At 37.9% G+C, this 22,459-nt stretch overlaps 1 protein-coding gene across 1 annotated transcript in view; it reads right to left on the bottom strand.

The window, feature by feature from the left end:
• Nucleotides 1-924: 924 nt before the first annotated feature.
• The window catches only part of LOC127628771 (high affinity cAMP-specific and IBMX-insensitive 3',5'-cyclic phosphodiesterase 8B-like), a 47,204-nt gene continuing 25,669 nt past the window's right edge, over nucleotides 925-22,459 (bottom strand). Inside the window, exons 4-22 of the mRNA XM_052105641.1 lie at nucleotides 22,381-22,440; nucleotides 22,207-22,264; nucleotides 21,616-21,704; nucleotides 21,111-21,189; nucleotides 20,874-21,014; nucleotides 20,680-20,768; nucleotides 20,475-20,529; nucleotides 19,543-19,591; nucleotides 17,029-17,106; nucleotides 16,315-16,391; nucleotides 15,604-15,768; nucleotides 13,633-13,690; nucleotides 10,659-10,788; nucleotides 8,300-8,498; nucleotides 7,685-7,902; nucleotides 6,497-6,635; nucleotides 6,233-6,400; nucleotides 5,619-5,748; nucleotides 925-3,590 (exon numbers count right to left, since the gene is read on the bottom strand). Coding sequence (XP_051961601.1) covers nucleotides 3,481-3,590; nucleotides 5,619-5,748; nucleotides 6,233-6,400; nucleotides 6,497-6,635; nucleotides 7,685-7,902; nucleotides 8,300-8,498; nucleotides 10,659-10,788; nucleotides 13,633-13,690; nucleotides 15,604-15,768; nucleotides 16,315-16,391; nucleotides 17,029-17,106; nucleotides 19,543-19,591; nucleotides 20,475-20,529; nucleotides 20,680-20,768; nucleotides 20,874-21,014; nucleotides 21,111-21,189; nucleotides 21,616-21,704; nucleotides 22,207-22,264; nucleotides 22,381-22,440 — 2,092 coding nt within the window. The 3' untranslated portion in view covers nucleotides 925-3,480. The remainder of the gene's footprint in view (nucleotides 3,591-5,618; nucleotides 5,749-6,232; nucleotides 6,401-6,496; nucleotides 6,636-7,684; nucleotides 7,903-8,299; nucleotides 8,499-10,658; nucleotides 10,789-13,632; nucleotides 13,691-15,603; nucleotides 15,769-16,314; nucleotides 16,392-17,028; nucleotides 17,107-19,542; nucleotides 19,592-20,474; nucleotides 20,530-20,679; nucleotides 20,769-20,873; nucleotides 21,015-21,110; nucleotides 21,190-21,615; nucleotides 21,705-22,206; nucleotides 22,265-22,380; nucleotides 22,441-22,459) is intronic.

Genomic DNA, 22,459 nt, shown 5'->3' with positions numbered 1-22,459 from the left:
TACCTTAAACCACAGGGAAAATGAAGTTTAATACTAACCTCTTTGTGCATATACATTTAAAGAGTATATTGCATTAAAACATAATCAACATTCAGTTTCATGTGTTCATAGATCAGATGTTGATCTTGGGTTTTAATACATTATGCTATTTAAAATTGCTCAAATGAATGGGTAAGCATTATAATGTAACTGTGCTTACAATTCTTTGTAAAGGCGAAGTGGAATGCAAAGTTTTACAAAGCAATAACATTTTTGTATTATATTATTTTTATATTGTATTATATGGAATGCCCAATTGCCAATGTGCTCCAAGTTCTCATGGTGGCGTAGTGACTCGCCTCAATTCGGGTGGCAGAGGATGAATCTCAGTTGCCTTCGCGTCTGAGACCGTCAATCCACGCATCTTATCATGTGGCTTGTTGAGCAAGGGTACCGCGGAGATATAGCGCGTGTGGAGGCTTCATGCTATTCTCCGCGGCATCCACGCACAACTCACTACACGCCACACCGAGAGCAAGAACCATATTATAGCATGTGACTCTACCCTCCATAGCAACCGGGCCAATTTGGTTGCTTAGGAGACCTGGCTGGAGTAACTCAGCAAACGCTGGATTCAAACTCGCAACTCCAGAGGTGGTAGTCAGCGTCAATACTCGCTCAGCTACCCAGGCCCATTTACAAAGCATTATTAATACTTTTAGGAAGAATATAGAAGTTTTGGGGAAAATTAAAATAGCTGATATTTATTTGTATTATGAATGATAACTAATATGATGGCCCATGTTATAAATCTATGCGCTTTATTTATATATTTGTTTTAAGTTCACAAGGATGAATTTTGTATGCTTTAAGACACTAAAACCTTTTAATGTGAAACAGAAAAGATGGATAACAATTTAGTAATTTTGTGGCATAGAAAAGGAGTTTACTGTTTACGAATATTCGGGTACGTTTACCGGAAAAACAGCTTTAAATATTGGTAATGCTCGCAGATACAAATACGTTCACTAATATATTGTGCATCCCTAATTCATAATGCATTAAGAATTCTTTTAAAATCTGTTTAATATACAAGCTTCATAGAGAGTGATACTGAATCCACTCCTCCACTCTTCAAACAAAGATGGGGGTGAGTGGGGGGGGGGTGCAGATAAAATCAGGAAGGATGAGAGGACAGGAAAGAGGAAAAATCAGAACCCTGCGAGCTGCTCCAGCTGCCTCATCAAAACTGTGCTGTCTGGAGTATTTTACAATGTCATTGTAAAAACAAAAAAGCTGCCTCTGCAACATGATCACACGGGAAGTCGGCGTGTTGTTTCCGAGTTCCAGTAATCTAGGATCGGCCACATTATGCCAACACAATGACAAGTGGCATCTCCTATCAGACATTTTTGCATTGGCTTCAGCATGTTTACCTTTCCCTGCGGCGTGTACGGAAGCATGTTGCGTTGAACCAGGCAGTAATTGTGTTCGCATAACCCTCTAACGTTACATTTTTACTCCACTGATGGTTAGGTTACATTTTTCCTTTTCTTTACTGTATTAAAACCCGTACAGCTGAAAACAACTCGCTTCACAACTCATTTTTGGCGCCCCTCAGTGGACATTTCACCCAAAAAATGGAGCTCACACGTGCCCATACCGCCAACAAGGCCTTGCTTTGGCCACTGGGGCAGTGTTTTGATTTTTGGTAAGAACAGACCAATTCGGGACCAAGACCATAGTACAAAAATCTAACTTTGAGATGCAGTCCCAGAACTCTTAAGAACTCTTTAGATGTTTCAGAACATTCTAGAACGCTCCGTTTTTGTGATGTTTGGCTGGTATGTTCTAGAACAGTCATTATGATGTAAAGGTGACGTTCTCACGATCCTGCTCAAGGGCTCTTTAAGAACGAGTGTACACAAGACATAAAGACTAGATGGCCAAACTGCAACCAAATATAAACATTAAATAAATCCAAACTAAGCCTGTCTGTGAGCCAACACTGTTAAGATATGCGCCCATATGCCTGTTTCACTTAAAGGACATTTTTTGTATTCGGTAAAAATTAGGTGCTAGAAGATAAGCCGCAAAAATAACAAATGACACTACCAGCAAGATTTAGTAAAAACACTTGCGTTTTTGAACAGTTTTCAAACACTCACTGGTCAGTGTGACGGATTGAAAAAATCTAAACAAAGCCACGTTTCGTTCAAATAGAGAAAATCGTTCTTTTTCCCTAAAACTCATCAATGTGTTTGATTATAAACACACCTTTCATGATAGATTAATTCTAACCAACACAGTATAGACAACCTATGACAGATTGTCTAGGTAAAAGTAGACCCGAGATTACAGAGGAATATACATCTGTGCTCCTTAATAAATACTTAAAAATGGTATAACACTTGTGCAATCCACCCATCAACATGAGCAAATGTCAGTGTATGGGTGGTCTCATTATGAGGCTGAGCTGTAGTTTAGGTTCTGAAATGAAGGTTTACACACAGTATAACATTGATGATTAGGGAATGTTGTGTCCATACTAACAGTGAAATAGGACTGTTAACTCTAACGTTCAAAAAAAGTGTAAAATTGTCTTGTCTGTCGATACATTCATCACAAAGCAAACACACACACACACACACACGCACACACACACACACACACACACACACACACACACACACACACACACACACACACACACTCTTCATGTTGGTACAGTATGTGTCTGATATCAGTGTTTTGCTAAAAATATTCTGTGTTATATTTAATTCTGTTGACAATATTCAGTCAAAATATTCCATCCATGTCCAATTTTATCAAACCAGTAAGAAGCAGGTGGGCTGGTACTGAAGGAAAATTGTGGTGTGCCGCAAGGTTCACTACTTGGTCTCCTGTACATCTCAGTGCAGGGTAATTGTAAATGGGTTTAGCCATCCAACATTTAGGCATCATGGAAAACTGTTTCAGAATCCAAATGAAGCCCTTTTGGCATTCAGATCTGTGATCCATGAGTTCATATCGGTTTATAAAGTATATATAAATGTGCATGGGTTTGTGTTTGGTTACAGACCTCTCGGAGCATAAATGTCTTTAGTCCCACTGTATACCCCAAAGTTGAGTGTATATAGTATATATATATATATATATACTGTATTCTACTGGACTAAAATCAGTCATGATCTTCTTTCAGACAATGCAATTACAAAAATCATTGTCTAGTAGTTAAAAACAGCCAAAAGGACACAGACAGATATAAAAAAAATAGAAGAGAGTTAAAGATGCTGAAGGAGGACTGGTTAAAGTGCATTCCTCGTTCGTTTGTTTTTTACCCTTGTAACCGAGGCGATTGTCGCTAGGGGTGGAGCATCGTCTGGAAAACAGGGCTGCTGATCTGCGTTCAGTGGACGGAATCTTTGAGGTCAGGCAGAGATGCTACATTCAAGGCATTAATTCTGACCTTTCAGCCAAGGATGGTAGAGTTCATTAGGGTCACGGTGGAGGTGGAGGTCGCAGGCTTTTACACTTCATCTCATCCAAGTTCTTCCAGTAGTTGTAGTTGACTGTCAAGTGCTCCATCAAGCCTGGCAAACTGGCAAAGGCTGAGAGAGAGAGAGAGATCATCTCAAGGCAACGAATAATGATCTATCTATCTATTTGTCCATCCATCCATCTGTCTGTTTGTCTGTCTGTCTGTCTAGTAAGTTACAGTAAGCACATTTTGTTTATTCTAATCTTTCTCATTTCCCCTCATATCACCATCTGTTTTGTTGCATTCGGTTCTGGCAGACAGACTACAGACAGTTGGGTGTACAGTATGTGTTTGTTTATATGGGTGTAAATATGGCAGTTTGTATGTTCACACATATGCATGCACTCTCCCATTTCTAGTACATCCTCTTGAGAATGTGGTGAATAAACACACACGCACACACACACACACACACACAGCTCCTCTATGATAAACTGACCCAATAGTGACCTTGGGAATTAAATCTGCAAAGCACTCAAGAGATTGAGCTTCACTGTATCCTGACCTCACACTATGGAAATCACTGATACACATACATAGATGCAAATTTTTTCTCTTTCACACACACACACACACACACACACACACACACACACACACACACACACACACACACACACACACACACACACACACACACACACACACACACACACACACACACACCTGTCCCTCTCTGCCATTTTTAAAGTTTCCATGACATCATAGCTGTCAGTAAGCAGGTTTACTCTCTGGGGTTCAGCTCAGTGGGAAAGACAGACTTAAGTTTCTGAACCTCACCACATTCTGCTCAACCTCTGGATAACATTATCACAACCATATCATCAACCATCCCATTCCCAACCCTCTGGTCAAACATCTTCTACTGCTAATGGACCATTTCTACTCATTTAAGAGAACCAGATGACTCAAAAGATGGGCCTGGGAAAGTATTTCTCTCTCTCTCTCTCTCTCTCTCTCTCTCTCTTTTAAAAATAAACAATTACACACAATACTCTCTTTTTTTTTTTTTTTTACAGGAATTATGATTGGCTTGTCATTGTTTGGTGTGTTTTTAACACAACAAAAGGTTGTCATATTTGAAAATTTCAGTGTGGACATATAGGAATAATTGCTGTTTTTGTCCCAGAAGTATGTTGTCATATAGCAGACAGTTTCAAATATATATATATATATATATATATATATATATATATATATATATATATATATATATATATATACATACATATATATACAACAGTTAGTTCTGGTCCTCGCATCTAATTGGACGAGAGATGTTCCATGAGTACTGATGGTCTCACACCATCATCACTCGGATGCTTCGCTATGTGTATCACTCCGCTTGTATTTGTGCCATTCTGAACTAAAGTGTAAGAGCAGTGCAGATCATTACACATGTTAGCCAGTAGGTGGCGGCCAAAGATAATTTTTGTGTGTAATATGAGCCAGTTAGGTGATGTGAAGTGAATCCGCGTCAACCATTTACATACAACAGCTCTTTGTGATCGCTTACTACACTTACTACACTACTACAGCTAGGAAATAGCTTTAAATGGCTTTAAACGAACAACTTCAACATTACGGCTCATCACAGCTGAGAGACACAACAGACAGTTTAATTACACAATGGGTGCTGTTTAAAATAGCGGAGGACATCACGGTCTCTATAGTGATCGACACTTGCGCACCGACAAAACGGTGCCGTGATATGCAGAAAAGGACAGCGAACAAACCCCCCCTCAACAAGTTTTGCCTCACTAACCCCCCCCCAACAAGTTTTGGGCCAGTTGTCATGTAAAATCCCAGGCCGATTTCTCTTCCCAGTCCAGCCCTGGTAATGATGTATACTGTAGATTGTTGGGCCCTATTTTAAATCCCCTTAAGCAACCTGAGGTCAAGTGCATTGCACAAGCATCCAATTGTGGAAGTTCATGGACCATACAGGTCTCACTGATGAACAACGTCTGGTTATCAGCCTTATCTTTATTCACTACACCACATTACCCCATCTTTGACGTGTCTGGACTGTAAGGATTACCAGAAGTACTGTAGTTAGTACAAATCTAGTTACAAGCATATTTGTGTGTGCACATACCATCCCAGGCATCAAACATGTCTGTGATGAAATAGTCGATAAAGGAGATCTGGGATTTGGGAATGCTGCAGGTATTCCGATCGAACACAGGCATGACAACCGGCAAACCTTGTCTTTTCTCCTCATCAGTCTAGAGAAATAGAGAAAGAGAGAGAAAGAGAGAAAGAGAAAGAGATCACAACTACAGTAAGCAAATGGTTGGAAGACAGGAATCAAAATGATCCATATTTACTTTCTTAATAAATGTCCCAGGAATTAATGAGCACAATTAATCAGTGCAAATCATTTAAACCAAAACTTGCCCCTGCCTTTTAAATTACTTTTCATTTATGCAGACATAACCAAGGCTGTCTGGCCAGAGAAAAATATTATTAACTAATAGTACCAAGGCACAACATGTTTCACCCTTTCAAATTTCAATGGATAAATTCAAGTCCCACCCTACATTAGTTCCCACTGAATATTTTCACTTTGAAATCATCCACATTAACAAACTATATTTGCAAAGAATCAATGGATATTTCATGTCTTTTAGAGAATGTAAGCACAGATAAAAGAGTGTATGTAACTACAAGTGTGGGAGGGTGGGTGCATATGTGAGTGATGGTGTTAACCTGAGCAAAGTACTCTTCCGAAATACGTCCTGCCCATTCGATACAGAGCTCAAGAGGTCTGCAGGGATTGGCCACATCGGCACATTTAATCAGCATCCGTTTAATTAACAGGCGATTTTCAGGAGAATTGCGAATACTGGCCTGACCCTCACAATCACTTCCTTCACTCTGTTACACATGCAAATCAACAATGATCACAGAGTTGAAATGGTTAGATTGACTGCATACATACAGTATAAAAATACATTTACATGTGCATCTTACATTGGAGCTTGTCTCCTCAATGGCACTCATGGGTTTGTTGATGCTGTTTACAAACTTGTTGACGTGCTCAAAGTGTCGCGTCATCTCTGTGGCCAACACCATGTCTATTATTGCTTGCCGTAGGGTTCGAAACTGAGTCCTGTGTATGGAGAGATTGAAAGTATGTAAGTTTGTGTGTTTATTAATGTTATCATTGTGAGTTCTATATGGAGGATTGTTTTTGAGTAGTAGTATAGCATAAGATATTAGGACTTTCATTAGAGAATAAATATCCCGTTGGAAAACAAAAGAATAATTTCTTGATTAATTTAACAAAACTTTTGTGAGGTTTACACCTACAAAACAAAAAATAATTATTCCAGCACAACTTCCCAGAATTACTTTTTAAATTTAAATTATTTAGATATAAATAAGCTAGGGCTGTTGATTTAACGCATTAATTCAGTGTGATTAATATTATTAAAAATAACGCGTTAAAAAAATTAACGCAATTGATCGCAATGCCCCCAGACCGTAATAAGGAAGATTCCTGAGAAATGCACGCTTGTAGTACCACCTGTTTACTCCAGAGGGCAGTAAGTGAAACTTCAGCTGTGTGGCAACACGCAGTTTATACAGTGAACAAAACAACCCTTCAGTAGCAGAACAACACAGACATTCGTTACGCTCTTGCGTTCAAAACACTTGATGGAGCGCAAATCTGAACTAAGGGATCTCAAGGTGTGTTCTAAGTATTAAACTATATTTAACTTGACACGATGACCTAAAAATGTTATGTTTATGATGCAACGCACCCGAATCGCTACACAAGCAAGATAGTTATCTTTAAATATAAAAAATTATATGTATCATTTTTAAATATTTAAAGATAACTATTTTTTTCATCATTATATATTGAATTATTGTTATATGAGGGGCTTTCTCAGCAAATATTTGTATATGCGATTAAATACGATTAATGAATTGGGACACCATGTAATTAATTCGATTAAAAATTTTAATCGATTGAAAGCCCTAAAAAAACTATCATTTATTAAAAGTAATCTTTATTTTCTGAAAGCAAGTATTATTATTTTGCACTATTTTGCTTCTCAAGTAAATGTATATTGTTTTAAATATGTTTCGATATTTAAACTGGAACACAAGATTAAGAACATGAGTTGTATGTGTGTATGTGGACGCTGATACCTCTCCATGTTTTTGAATATGTTACACTTGCTGTCTCGTACGGTAAGCTGGAATGCGAGAGCGGCGTGATGACTCTCCAGGACGGCTGTGTCGTTGTACAGGATGGCCAGTTCACTCCCTGCATTGCACAGGAACGAGTTGGTTCGACCTGGGTGATCAACGTCATGAACCGTCGCTGCTAATAATGCTGCGACTTCATCCAATTGATCTAGACTGCCCTGCAAACACAAAAGAAAAACCTTTGATATACTGTAGGTAAGTTGCATACATTTACATTCAAATGTATTTTGCTTAGGTCCGCTCAATACAAGTTAGCTCAAATTCAGTTTAGTACCATATAGTTATGTTTATATCACTTTTTTAAAACTATTTATATTGTTATGGCAAGTTCAATATAATTCAACATGAATCAAATTCAGTTTAGTTTACTAGAGATTCAAATCAAATCAAATTTAACACTCAAATCCAATAAAAAAGCCTTTCAAATAATCAAGTCAGTGTTGTTTAATACAGTAACAGTCTAAACACTTGGTTGTTCAAATTGTACCTATTTTGGATGAAAGTGTAAATGAGACATTTCTGTTACATAGTACTCTGAATCGTCGTCATGAGTACCTTGACTCTGTCCTTGCGCAGGAAGTATGCAGTGGCATGCAGAACATCGGCAGCGTGTGTTGAGTTGTGGTAAGAATTTGAGGCATGATAATTCGCCTCGATCACCTGTAGCCATGAGCGCAGGGTGGCCTCTGTGCAGTTCAGAAACTCACACACACCAAAAGCAGTGAAGATCTTCAGACCCAGATATGAGAGGGACCTACACACACACACGCACACACACACACACACACACACACACACACTGTAAGGATATATTCCTGTTCAAGTGTCTCAAAATTGTAGGTACATAATCAGGTGAAATGTCCTTATATAATACCCTATATAATAAAATTAGATAAAAAATGTTTTTTTTATATTTTATTAAATAAAATAAGGGGTTTTTGCTAGTTGGCTGGTAACTTCATCTGGAACTGTGACATTACATAGTTTAAGTTGACTTGTAAGAATGATAAACCTTTTGATAATCTCTGATTGTGCTGTAAGTGTAGTGAGATGCACAAGAAAACATCTGTTGTGACTTTGGCCCTTCTCAATCATGGCCTCCTAATAATCCCCCTCCATTAATTGGCTGTATCACTCTACTCTCTCCTCTCCACCAATGGGTGGTGTGTGGTGAGTGTACTGGTGCATTATGGCTGCTGTCGCATCATCCAGGTGGATGCTGCACACTGGTGGTGGATGAAGAGAGTCCCCTGCTCACTGTATAAAGCGCTTTGAGTGTAGTGTCAGAAAAGCGGTATATAAATGTAACATTCATTCATTCATTCATACTGATTGTATTTTAATGTTAGTATGTAGTATTAAAGACACCTAATATACAGTGGGACCAGTTTACTTTTACTTACTGAAGAACTACATGCAGTGGCACATACACTCACCTAAAGGATTATTAGGAACACCTGTTCAATTTCTCATTAATGCAATTATCTAATCAGCCAATCACATGGCAGTTGCTTCAATGCATTTAGGGGTGTGGTCCTGGTCAAGACAATCTCCTGAACTCCAAACTGAATGTCAGAATGGGAAAGAAAGGTGATTTAAGCAATTTTGAGCGTGGCATGGTTGTTGGTGCCAGACGGGCCGGTCTGAGTATCTCACAATCTGCTCAGTTACTGGGATTTTCACGCACAACCATTTCTAGGGTTTACAAAGAATGGTGTGAAAAGGAAAAACATCCAGTATGCGGCAGTCCTGTGGGCTGAAAATGCCTTGTTGATGCTAGAGGTCAGAGGAGAATGGGCCGACTGATTCAAGCTGATAGAAGAGCAACTTTGCCTGAAATAACCACTCGTTACAACCGAGGTATGCAGCAAAGCATTTGTGAAGCCACAACACGCACGACCTTGAGGCGGATGGGCTACAACAGCAGAAGACCTCACCGGGTACCACTCATCTCCACTAAAAATAGGAAAAAGAGGCTACAATTTGCAAGAGCTCACCAAAATTGGACAGTTGAAGACTGGAAAAATGTTGCCTGGTCTGATGAGTCTCGATTTCTGTTGAGACATTCAGATGGTAGAGTCAGAATTTGGCGTAAACAGAATGAGAACATGGATCCATCATGACTTGTTACCACTGTGCAGGCTGGTGGTGGTGGTGTAATGGTGTGGGGGATGTTTTCTTGGCACACTTTAGGCCCCTTAGTGCCAATTGGGCCACGGCCTACCTGAGCATTGTTTCTGACCATGTCCATCCCTTTATGGCCACCATGTTCCCATCCTCTGATGGTTACTTCCAGCAGGATAATGCACCATGTCACAAAGCTCGAATCATTTCAAATTGGTTTCTTGAACATGACAATGAGTTCACTGTACTAAAATGGCCCCCACAGTCACCAGATCTCAACCCAATTGAGCATCTTTTGGATGTGGTGGAACGGGAGCTTCGTGCCCTGGATGTGCATCCCACAAATCTCCATCAACTGCAAGATGCTATCCTATCAATATGGGCCAACATTTCTAAAGAATGCTTTCAGCACCTTGTTGAATCAATGCCACGTAGAATTAAGGCAGTTCTGAAGGCGAAAGGGGGTCAAACACAGTATTAGTATGGTGTTCCTAATAATCCTTTAGGTGAGTGTATGTGGATATATATAAAAGCTGTTTGTTCTGATATTTGTAATATTTTAGGTTTTTACATATTATGTACTGCAAATAATAAACCAATTATAGTTTCAGAAGAGGTTTCGTTAAAGGTAAGAAGTATTTGCAGAATATACTGCCTTTTGGTAGATGTGGCAAATAGTACATTTTGGAACCTGCTTCTACCTTTCCTTCTCTCCTCAGCTCATTCATTTCCAATCTCTCTCTCTCTCTCTCTCTTCCTCTTACTTCTTCTCTCTCACTCTCTCTGGTACCTCTTGTGCGTGGCTGCTTCCAGCTCCATGATGTTGAATTCCCAGTGGTCTTCCTCATTCAGCAGCTCTGCGATTGAGGGTGGGACGTCGTTTAAAGGGACAGGCACTACCAGCTGACTCTGACTCATATCTGGGGTGACAGTCAAAGGTCCGAGATCAAAATGGAATATCACAGACCAGCATAACAACTTATTTCGAATCCTTAAAACAGCTTTGTAAAAATTAACGAGAGGTTTGTTGTAACATCTTAACAAACACTAATCACTAAATACAAATCACTTTTCAAGTTCAAATTCCAAAAAGCAGGCTCTTGAGACAGAAAAAGAAATACAAAAAGGCTCTTATGCAACTAACAAAATTGGATAATACATATAAAGACAACTTGAAATGGTATTCGCCATACAATTAACTTCCATGTAGGACGGGACTTGATTTAATCCCGTGGGATTTGATTGGATTGTAAAAATTGGGCTATGATTTTATTGGTTAATAATATCATTTCTGACTCTTTCTATTAAGCACAATTTGATAACACACTGCAAAGGCATTAGAATGTATTCATAATATCTCATAATACACTGTATAACATGTTACAACTTTTCATAAATTATTACAACTTTTCATAAATTATTCTAACTAACAAAAATGGATGATTTGTAAATGACATTCAACCTTTTCAATATTGAAAGCACAACAACTACACATTATATGATGTTTTTCCTTGAGAATTTAATTGTTTTTTTAAAATGTACTGTAATTTCAAATCAGATGATTGCAACACGCTCCAAAACAGTTGGGTCAGTTGAGTGTTCACCACTGTGTAAAATAATTTCTTCTAATAACACTTGTTATGCATTTGGGCACTGAAGACACAAGTTTGTTAAGTTTAGAAAGTGGAATTTTCCCACATTCATCCATTATGTAGGTCTTAAGCTGCATAAGTTTTTGTCACCGTATGATGTGCTTCCTAATGCACCAAACATTCTCAATTGGAGATGGTCAGGACTGCAGGCAGGCCAATCTAGCACCCGCACTCTCTGCTTACACAGCCATGATCTTGTAATCCGGGCAGTATGTGGTTTGAAGTTGTCCTGCTGGAAAATGCAGGGATGTCCCTGGAAATGACAGTGCTGGATGGTAGTATATGTTGCTCCAAAACATTTACATATCTGTCTGCATTCATGGTGTTCTCACATATGTGTGAGTTACACATGCCATGGGTGCTGACACACCCTTGACCCATCCAGACACTGGCTTTTGGACCTGACGCTAATAACAGCTTAGATGGTCCTTTTCCTCTTTGGCCCGGATAACACGACATCTGTGTTTTTCAAAAACTATTTGAAATGTGACTCTTCAGACCAAAAAACACAGTTCCACTGTTCTACTTTCCATCTAAGATGAGACCGAGTCCAGAGAAGTCGGCAGCGCTTCTGAACAGTGTTGATGTACGGCTTCTGCTTTGCTTTGTAAAGTCTTAACTTGCATCTGTGGATGCTGCGAAGAGTGTCGTTGACTAACAAAGGTTTATTAAAGTTATCCCAAACCCATGTTCATGATATCATTACAGATGGATGACATTTTTTAAGACAGTGATGTCAGATGGATCAGAGATCATGAGCATTCAGAAGTGCTTTTCATCTTGCCCTTTACGCACCGAGATTTGACCAGATTCCTTGAATCTTTTAACTATATTGTCCACTGTAGAGGGTGAAATGCCCAAAATCTTTCCAATTTGGCTTTGGGGAACATTGTTCTGAAAGAGCTGGATTATTTGCTGAAGAATATAAGAATTGTTGGCAAATTGAAAACTCTTGAATGATCCTTGCTTTTGAAGGACTAGGCTGTTTTTGGAGGCTCCTTTTGCCTCACTTGTTTAACTTCTCAGGTTTCACATCACCTTGTCATTTCAACTCGTCAAATTTTTATTAGTCTTAAATTGCCCCCGTCTCAACTATTTTGGAGCGTTGCAATCACCTGATTTGAAAGTACTGTACATTTTCAAAAAACATTGAAATTCACAAGGTAAATCATCATATAATCTGTAGTTGTTGTGCTTTAACTACACCAAAGGTTGAATATAATTTACAAATCACTCCTTTTTGTTTTTATTAGCATATTTCATACTGTCCCAACTTTTTTGGAATTGGGGTTGTTCTTTCCTATTCATAGTCATAGCATAAAGGGTATAACACATTACTATTAACACAATCAACATCTCATTTTATCTGCAGAAATAATGTCATATTTATTATACTTTGTGTACAGTAATTTATCTCATAGTGTAAACAGTCATAAGGCTTTATGACACGATCATAAACCATTATAAGTGGTCTTGGCTTTATAAACAGCCATAACATAAATACACAAACCATATAAATTCAAGCTTATATAATGGAAGTTATACCTATACCTATATACCTAATATATAGTATATAATACAAATAAGAACACATTATAAATTCTGCAGATCAAATTTGATTTTGGTAATGTTATAATGTTTTATATTCCAAAGTATAATTAAGAATAGGCAAGTTTTACAATGAATTATAACTGTGGTTAAAATTATTTATGAGAAGTTTTTACATATTATAAGGTGTATAATGAGACATTACAATTGCATTATAATGCATTATGACTTTTCAATGCATTATCGAAAGTGTTATCAAATAATTTTTCACGGCTCATGCAATCTTGATTATGTCAGTCGAATACAATAGTTGTGTCAGAGCTGGAGAATGTTTCTATAATTTGGTGAAAGATTATGAAAACCTTTTTCTTTGGAATAACATGCACTGATGAAACATGCATATTAAGAACATTTATTAAGAATGTAAACAGGCTCAATCTGAATTCAAGTTGTTTTGAATAATATTTAGTTTGGAAATGTGGGTTTACAACATCGAAGCTTTCTGTTTCTTTTCAAGAAGAAATGGCAGATCATTTTTATAAGAATTTGAGGGTTAAAACATACTGTGTAAAGCACTTTTGGAGAAGACATACTCATTCCCAGACAACCTTCTGAGTCCATCCTGAAATGAAGAAGGAAATACATTTACATTTATGCATTTGGCAGATGCTTTTATCCAAAGCGACTTACTGTGCACTTATTACAGGGACAATCCCCCAGGAGCAACCTGGAGTTAAGTGTCTTGCTCAAGGACACAATGGTGGTGGTTGTGGGGTTCGAACCAGCGACCTTCTGATTAACAGCCCTGTGCTTTAGCCACTACGCCACCACCACCACCACACATATTTCAGACTAAAACTAAAAAGATTTCAGAGGAAGAGAGTGAGAAAGTCAAGATTTTGTTTCCAGCCAACATAATCATAACAACACATTCAAACACAGCACTACCGCACGACCCATAACTCATGCCTCAGTGTGTATGTGTGCTCTCATCATGAGTAAAAGCTATTTATCAGCACACAAAAACCAGATCCAAATTTAAAAAGACTCCAGAATTTAAAACAAACTCTGTCTGATATGCCACAGGGGTATGATAACAGAACATTACATGCAGAAATATCACACACACACACACACACACACACACACACACACACACACACACACACACACACACACATCCCCCAATGAAATTACCACAGCTGTACTGTATGAACTCTGCCGTTGTACTGGGAGATTGAACTCTGACCTCCCTTCAAAAAGGTTGACCACTGAAAAGGTCGGAGAAAAATTACATTATGAAGACAGCGGTCTGAATCTGCTTGTACTTAAGGTTAGGGATTTTTCAAAAACGTTCACCTGTAACATTTTTAATCAGTTTTAATAATGGAACACTTTTAAAGTAGCAGATGTGGGTGTGACAGACAGAGAGACTGATGTGTAAATAAACACAGGACTGTCGTCACATTCTGCTGGTTAACAGTGAGCATGGAGCTCAACGCATCTGTACCACAAAAACACAAGTATTCACATCTACTGACTGACATTCAACATGCAGTCATGTGCTGGATAAGGACACTGATCCTGGCAGACCATGTCTGAATTTCTCCAGTAATGATGATTCTCGGTTGAAAAATGTTCTCTACGTTTTATTCCTGCCTATTGCAAGTTGATCTATGTACTATATATGGAGATTTCTGTGTATTATATAGTCTTTATGTCATTTAGTTCCTAACACTTAAAGGGGAAAAATAAAAGAAAAACATGATTTTAAAATGTATAATTAATAATTAATATAAAACACAAAGAAATATTAATAATTGAAAATATTTTTTTATATTATATATATATATATATATATATATATATATATATATATATATATATATATATATATATATATATATATATATATATTATACATAAATAAAATACATATTATTAAAAAATAATATAAAATAAAATGTAATTGTAAAATAAAAAATTAAATGTTACAATATATATTGTTAAGGATTTTAAAATAGTAATTTATCACATAGACACATTCAATTGTACAATATAAAATTAAGTATTTTAAAATATATATTATATATACATACAAGTATTATTATTATTCATAAATAAAATTGTATAATAAAATAAAAATATGTCATGTTAAAATATAAAATGTAAAGGATTTAAAAATTAATAGTAATATATTTTAGTACTTGATAAAAAGTATAAAAATATAATAATGTAATAATAAAATAAAAATATGAAATGTAACAATATAAAATATAACTATAATATATCAATAACAATTAATATAAATTAAATTAATAATAATTAATAATTTTAGATAATTAATCCATGTAAAAAATAAATAAAGTACAAAACCAATCAATAAACCATGCACAATTACCTTATAGATAGCACATTACACATTGCCTATTATACAGTACATACAGTATATATTAGATATATATTGAAAAAGAAGAGTTCACCTGACCAGAGGAGAAGAAAGATGTGCCAAATGACCCCTGACCCTTGACTTACACTCATGAGTCCCCCGACCAGGTCATTGGTGTGAGGGTCGTCCTCTTTTGAGGCCAGTTGGGGTGAATAGAGTTCAGTGGTCCTCAAGATCTCCAAAACACGATCCAGAGCTTCCACCACTGTCACGGGACTGCTCTCCTGTGCTGCGTTTATGATATTTATCACCTACAGAGAATGAAATACAAGAAGAAAAATGACAGTGGGGTTGAAAGTGAACAACAAACCACTAACCAGCTGTTTAAACCATAAAAATCTCTGAAGTGTAAAGAATATCCCATTGATGCCTGTTTTTCATCTATTGCCTTAAACAAATACTCAGTCACCATTGAGAGCTCGTAAATACAACCACAGGCATTCATTAAGGTAAGCAAAGCCGTTAAAAGCTGTGTTTATATAATAAAGTCATATCCTGACTACAGAAGTGTTTTAGAGTAGATGTGTATTAAAATGTTCAATATTTTAGTGCCATTCATAATTATTAAAAAACAAATATGCTGAACATGTAAATGTAACTGCAGGGACAATTTACATCCATATCTAGATTAGGTAACATTTTTATAGCTGGATTTAAATGATGATATTGGATTTTATATATACAGTTATTGAGGGTTAGTGTGTTACAAGCAGGTAGAAATCCTCTTTGATTATATATTATAGGTAGATATAAAGGGTTATGCATCTGTATTTCCGTGTGCAATAATGCTGGTGTACCTTTGTGATTGGAGCTTCAATAGTCATGGAGTGAATACGGGCCATTGAAGAATATCTGCAATTCTGTAGACTGGGAGCTGACAGAGAAAGAGAGCTTCTTAAATAATAGAGTGCTGATGTCATCCACGCTCGTCACGTCACAGAGAGCCCCGCTCATCTGGAGCTTACACACACACACACACACACACACGCACGCACGCACGCACGCACACACGCACACACACGCACGCACGCACACGCACGCACGCACACGCACGCACACGCACGCACGCACACACACACGCACACTTTTGTGTTCCAATAAAGGAAATCATACAAGTTTGGAACAACATGAGGGTGAGTAAATTATGACAGAATCTTACATTTTAGGTGAACTAACCCTTTAACAAAAGTCCAGCATATCTACATGTTTACCATTACAAGGTGTCATCTTTAGGTTTCTATTACGCAGTTCCAAACAGTTCCTTTCTCTACTGAAAAGCTTGACTCTGTTTAATTCTTTCATTGTCTTCAATTTGCATTTCTACTTTTCCTTTTTTTATATGAAATCCCCCTGTATCAGTTTTTTCTATTTGTGTCTCTCATTCATGTTGGTGTATTCCGATCAAACACACTCTCTCTCTCTCTCTCTCTCTCTCTCTCTCTCTCTCTCTCTCTCTCTCTCTCTCTCACACCATCTCTCTCTCTCTCTCTCTCTCTCTCTCTCTCTCTCACCATCACTGCTGTGTGAGCTGATGGATCTGACGTCCACAGATTCTTTCCTCCGGTCTTTGTGACGCATGGAATTGCATTCTGAGTAAAAGAGAGAGAGGAGGAAAGGCAATGAGTGCATGCATGCACGCACACACGCACACACACACATTCAATCACAGAATTAACTACATTAATCATCACTTATCTGATCATAGCTAACCAGCATCACTATTTTCACCTACATCATCATCATTATCATTATAATCAACATCATGTGAAGGACATCTGAATGTTCTACAGCTTAGGGTGTCTTTTAGAAGAGTCAAGTTCATGGTATTTTCACTGAGATCACAATGTTCGAGAAAACCACATACTTGTATTCCACTTGTTTCCTTTTTAAGGAAAATAAAGATTATGTTTTTAAATTTAAATAAAATTCAGCAGCATAATGCCATGGAGTGATTGCTAAGGTGTTCTGATTGTGTTCTGAGAGTGTTGATATGCAGTTGCTAAGCCATTCTAGGTGGTTGCTGTGTGGTTACTAAGGTGTTCTGGTTGGTTGCCAGGGTGTAGCTATGCAGTTGATAAAGTGTTCTGAGTGGTTATTTAGCACATTGCAATGTGGTTGCTAGGGTGTTTTGGCTGGTTGCAAAGAAATTGCTATGCAGTTGCTTGGCTGTTCTGGTTGTTTACCAGGGTGATGCTATGTGGTAGCTAGGGTGTTCTGAGTGGTTGTAAGGTTATTGATTTGCAGTGTTTTTTAGCACATTACTATGTGGTTGCTATGGTGTTCTGGGTGTTTGCCAGGGCATTGCTATGCAGTTGCCAGGATGTTCTGGTTGTTTACCAGGGTGTTGCCATGCAGTTGCTATTTGTGTTCTAGTGGTTGCTAAGGCATTCTAAGGGGTTGTAATGGTGTTGCTATGCAGTTGCTAGGCTGTTCAAGGTGGTTGCTGAGATGTTCTGAATGTATTCAGCATGTTACTCTGAGGTTTGATAACATGGTTGCTAGGGTGTTCTGGGTGGTTTACAGCACTTTCCTATGTGATTGGTAGAGTGCTCTGGATGGTTGCAATGGTGTTGCCATGCACTTGCTAAGGTATTGTTTTTTGTTTAGTGTGCAGCTGTGCAGTTGTTAGGGTGTTTTGGGTGGTTGCTAGGGCATTGCTATATGGTTGCCAGGGTGTTGCTATGTAGTTGCTAGTGTGCTTTGGGTTGTTGCTGAGATGTTCTGTGTTGTCTTAGTGCATTGCTTTGTGGTTAGCAAACATGGTTGCTGTTAATGTTAATACGAAGGGTTTGTACAAATCCCTACTCCTACGTATGAGCAACAGTAATAGTGAAGCTTGGCTTAACAAACACTACTAATGATGTTAAATGTTGACGGCAGTAACTCATTGTGTCTTTTAACATACGCATATACAAACAAATATATTGGCAAGCAAATCGTTATGGCTAATTTGAACAATGTCTGACAATGAAATGTCCGAGGGTGCACTATAGCCATGTCTACATTCACATTTCTCTCTATTTCTCAATGCAACATTGATCAGTGCATTTTCATTCAAAGTAAATCAACCTTTTGTTTGCTTCAGAGCATGTACTAAACAAAATCTATAATACTGAATCAAGGGTTTCTTCCCATACCTTTTGAACAATGACTTTTAATTACTTTTCCATGACATTCAGTGATTTCCAGCCTTTAGTGATCACTGCATAAGGAATCATTTACTAGTTTGCACTTACAAAGAGCAATTTTAATGAAACATGTTAGAACTGAGCATAACTAAATACATTTCCATGACTTTTTAAGGCCTGATAATTACAAGTTAAATTGGTGAAATAAACACTAGTTGAACTGTGAATTTTTTTCACTTTCACACAAATCGCGAGCACAACGGCTGATTATGACTTTATAAACACATATTTTTCGCTCTATTACTCACAAACTGCTATATTATGATATTGAAACACTTTGCACTAAATGCATTTTAACGCTTGTTGCTCACTTAATAGAAGGTTGAATTTTGGAGTATTAAGTATGTGGTTCGAGACCACTGAAGCAGGAAAGGTGACACATGAGACGAGAGTGTCATAGAAGTGACACGTGAGTATGTGGTTGTTTCAGAAAATGTGCTTTACAATTCTCATTTTGTTTTTGGACATAGGTGTTGGTTTAGAGTAAGAATGTCTGTTTTGGATCTACCTATCATTTGATTTTAGATCACTATTTGTTAGGTTTAGGTTGAAAGTTTGGTTATGGAGGTACATTTTACTCATCAAACCTCCATCTAATAGTCACCTTAAAAAAGAGTGTCTGATTACGACTCTATTTCACTCACAAATCACTGAGAAACTGCAGCAAAACGTGTTATAAGGCACGGGATTTTGTTTAAAAAATTTTTTTTGCCAAGGTCGTGTAATGTTCATAAATCCAGGCTGGGATTTACAATGCGCTAAAAAACAATAGTGCATAATGTACTCTAATACAAACACAGCAAACAAACATATAATTAGGACAAAAGGGTCTGGTACCTGATTGGGAGTGTTCACAGACTTTCTCTTCTCGGCTGAATTTATGAACCTGTAAACAGATATTAGATCAGCTCTTTCAGATGTCGCTTTGTGTCAAAGGGGCAGTTCTCGAACACACTAATTTGCATTGTGGACCGGATTTTATGTCAGTTAACCAGGATACAAGGAACAGAAATTTGAGCCTTAAAGGGTAGTATTCTTTAGAGGCAAGATTCTAAGTGAATAACTACTTACGTTTGGTCTGTTCCTCACTCAATACCATTTTATGGCTTCAAAAGACTTGGAATATAGCATACCATATGGACCCCTTTTGCTTTTATGGTGCCGTTTATGAGATGTGAACAGGAAAAAACCAGGGCTGGATTTGAACTCGGGTCGTCCACACATATTTTCCGCAAGCAACAAATAAATAATAATTTATAATAAATAAATACAATTAAATATATAAATACAGTACGTTTAAATTAAATTAATACATATTTAAATTAGGTGTAAATTAAGTATGTGTGCATGTCATTGGACATTTTTCAGTTAACAGTCGACAACAATGAATAAAAGGAACAGCTATTTCACACCGCGTCTGGGTGTCTCGTTCTTGCAGGGAATTCTGATCGGCAGCTACACTTAATGCTTCAACTAACAGCAGGGTTTAAACCAGAGCCTGTGGAGGTTATTAATAACCCAGATGCCCGGCTGGCTCCCTGACAATGGTCTGTCAGGATGGATAGTTCAGTGTTGCTAACACCTCTGCCTGCTGCTGTCGCCATGGGCTCCGCACACTCAAAACTTTAGCGCTAATTTGAGAGCTCTTTTAATAGGTGAACATTACATTAGCTGAGTCAACATATATCGAATACTCATTGTTTAAAAGCAATAAAGCTAGAATCTAAAACATATCAATAATATCAGCTAAAAGCAAATTAGTTACCTACCTGTTTGTGGTTGTCACTATAAGGCTTCTTGATGGACACAAAATGGCGAATTTTTCTAGAAGGTGAAAAAACGAAATGTAGAACAGAAATTGATTTGGTCCCACTTAACATTAGGGGTCTTTAACTGCTATGTACTTAAGCATTTGATACAAAGCACTTATTATTTACAAATTACAATGTCTTTTTAGACTATCATGTGACTTACCCTCCTTGGCCAATCACAGGAGTGATTCTGACATATTGCTGAATACTGTCACCTGACTTCTTCCGTGAGAAATAGATCCCCTGCCATTCCTAAACCCACACACAAATTTGATATATTTTTTAGTGTTATTACACTTATTGGCCTATTAAAATGCAGCATTGTATTATGGATATATTGCACTGTTATTGGCTGACTTTTCCTTTCTTGATGCAGGTGTTGATGGTGTCCAGCAGGTCGGCGCTGTTTTTGTCACACTTGGGCAGTTCAGTCAACTCTTTCCCGATCAGCTCTCCTCTTTGGTAGCCCGTCATCTTTTCAAATGCTGGATTAACATACTAAACACAGACATAAAGAAAAATAGATCAACGAGCCAGAAGAGCAATAAGTAACCAAAGTCCAACTGGAAATTCAGCTTGGATCCTAAAACTCACCTGTATGATGTGATCTTCACTGCTTATCTCCACGGCTTCCTGACACTGTTCTAATGCTGTAAACACTGAGTTACAAGCCCTGCAATAACAGAAACACAAACAAATGCTACAAGTTATGTGACTTTCACACCAGCAGCTCATATTTTTATTTTTTCCCCTTTTTTCCCCAATATGGAATGCCCAATTCACGATGTGCTTTTTAAGTCCTCGTGGTCACGTAGTGACTCGCCTCAATCTGGGTGGCGGAGAACAAATCCCAGCTGCCTCCGCGTCCACATATTGCATATGGAGGATTCACGTCATCCACCGCGGCATTCACGCTCAACTCACCACGTGCCCCACCGAGAGGAAACCACATTATAGTGACCATGAGGAGGTTACCACATGTGACTCTACCCTCCCTAGCAACTGGGCCAATTTGGTTGCTTAGGAGACCTGGCTGGAGTCACTCAGCACACCCAGAAGCTCATCTTCAGTTCAGGAAATGTTATGCTCAGGGACGTACCTCAGTTTGAACTGTGCACGCACTTCGCCATGCTCTAACTGGATTAACTCATTATAGCACGCTGACACACTGCTGTTCTCTACGTAAATCTGTGAGAGAGAGAGAGAGAGAGAGAGAGAGAGAGAAAGAGAGAGACATACAGTATCGGTTTCAAACATCATTGCATATTGCAGAGGTTTTGCCTCAGAGCCAAGATTTTACATTGGACATCAAGAGGTGACCCAATACAATACAAGTGTTAAAGAAAAGTAACATGACATTGATTAATTTGATCATGAATTGCACAGGGACAACAATTTGCACAATAATTAACATGACATGACTACTGACCGTTATGTTATTCCGAACCTGTATGACTTTCTTTCTTCAATGGAACACAGAAGATGTCTTAGGCAGCGTGTTACTCTGAGTCACCATTCACTTTCATTGCATTTTTTTTCCATCCAGTGAAAGTGAATGGTGACTGAGGCTGCCTTTCTATCCAACATCTCCTTTTGCGTTTCATGGATGCTAATGGATAACTTCAGGTATTCATGTATTATAAACCCCCTTGAGTAGAGGATGTCTTGTAATGCGGAGTATAATACTCACTCTGGAGAAGCCAGCGGAGAGAAGAGGAAGAACAGATGGCTCTTCCTGATCTGAGGGACTGAGAGAGAGAGAGAGAGAGAGAGAGAGAGTGAGAGAGAGAGAGGAAGAACATGATGGCAACACATAACACATGGATAATGCATCAGTGTGTTTTGAGTTTATCTGAGGTCTTACGTTTGTGGCACCACTGCTAAAAGGACTGTGTGGTCTGAAGGCTTGGTCGCTCGAATCATCCTGATCAATAACACACAAT

This window comes from Xyrauchen texanus, chromosome 35, assembly GCF_025860055.1.
Source record: "Xyrauchen texanus isolate HMW12.3.18 chromosome 35, RBS_HiC_50CHRs, whole genome shotgun sequence".
Lineage (NCBI taxonomy): Eukaryota > Metazoa > Chordata > Actinopteri > Cypriniformes > Catostomidae > Xyrauchen > Xyrauchen texanus.
This window is presented reverse-complemented; position numbering and strand designations above follow the sequence as displayed.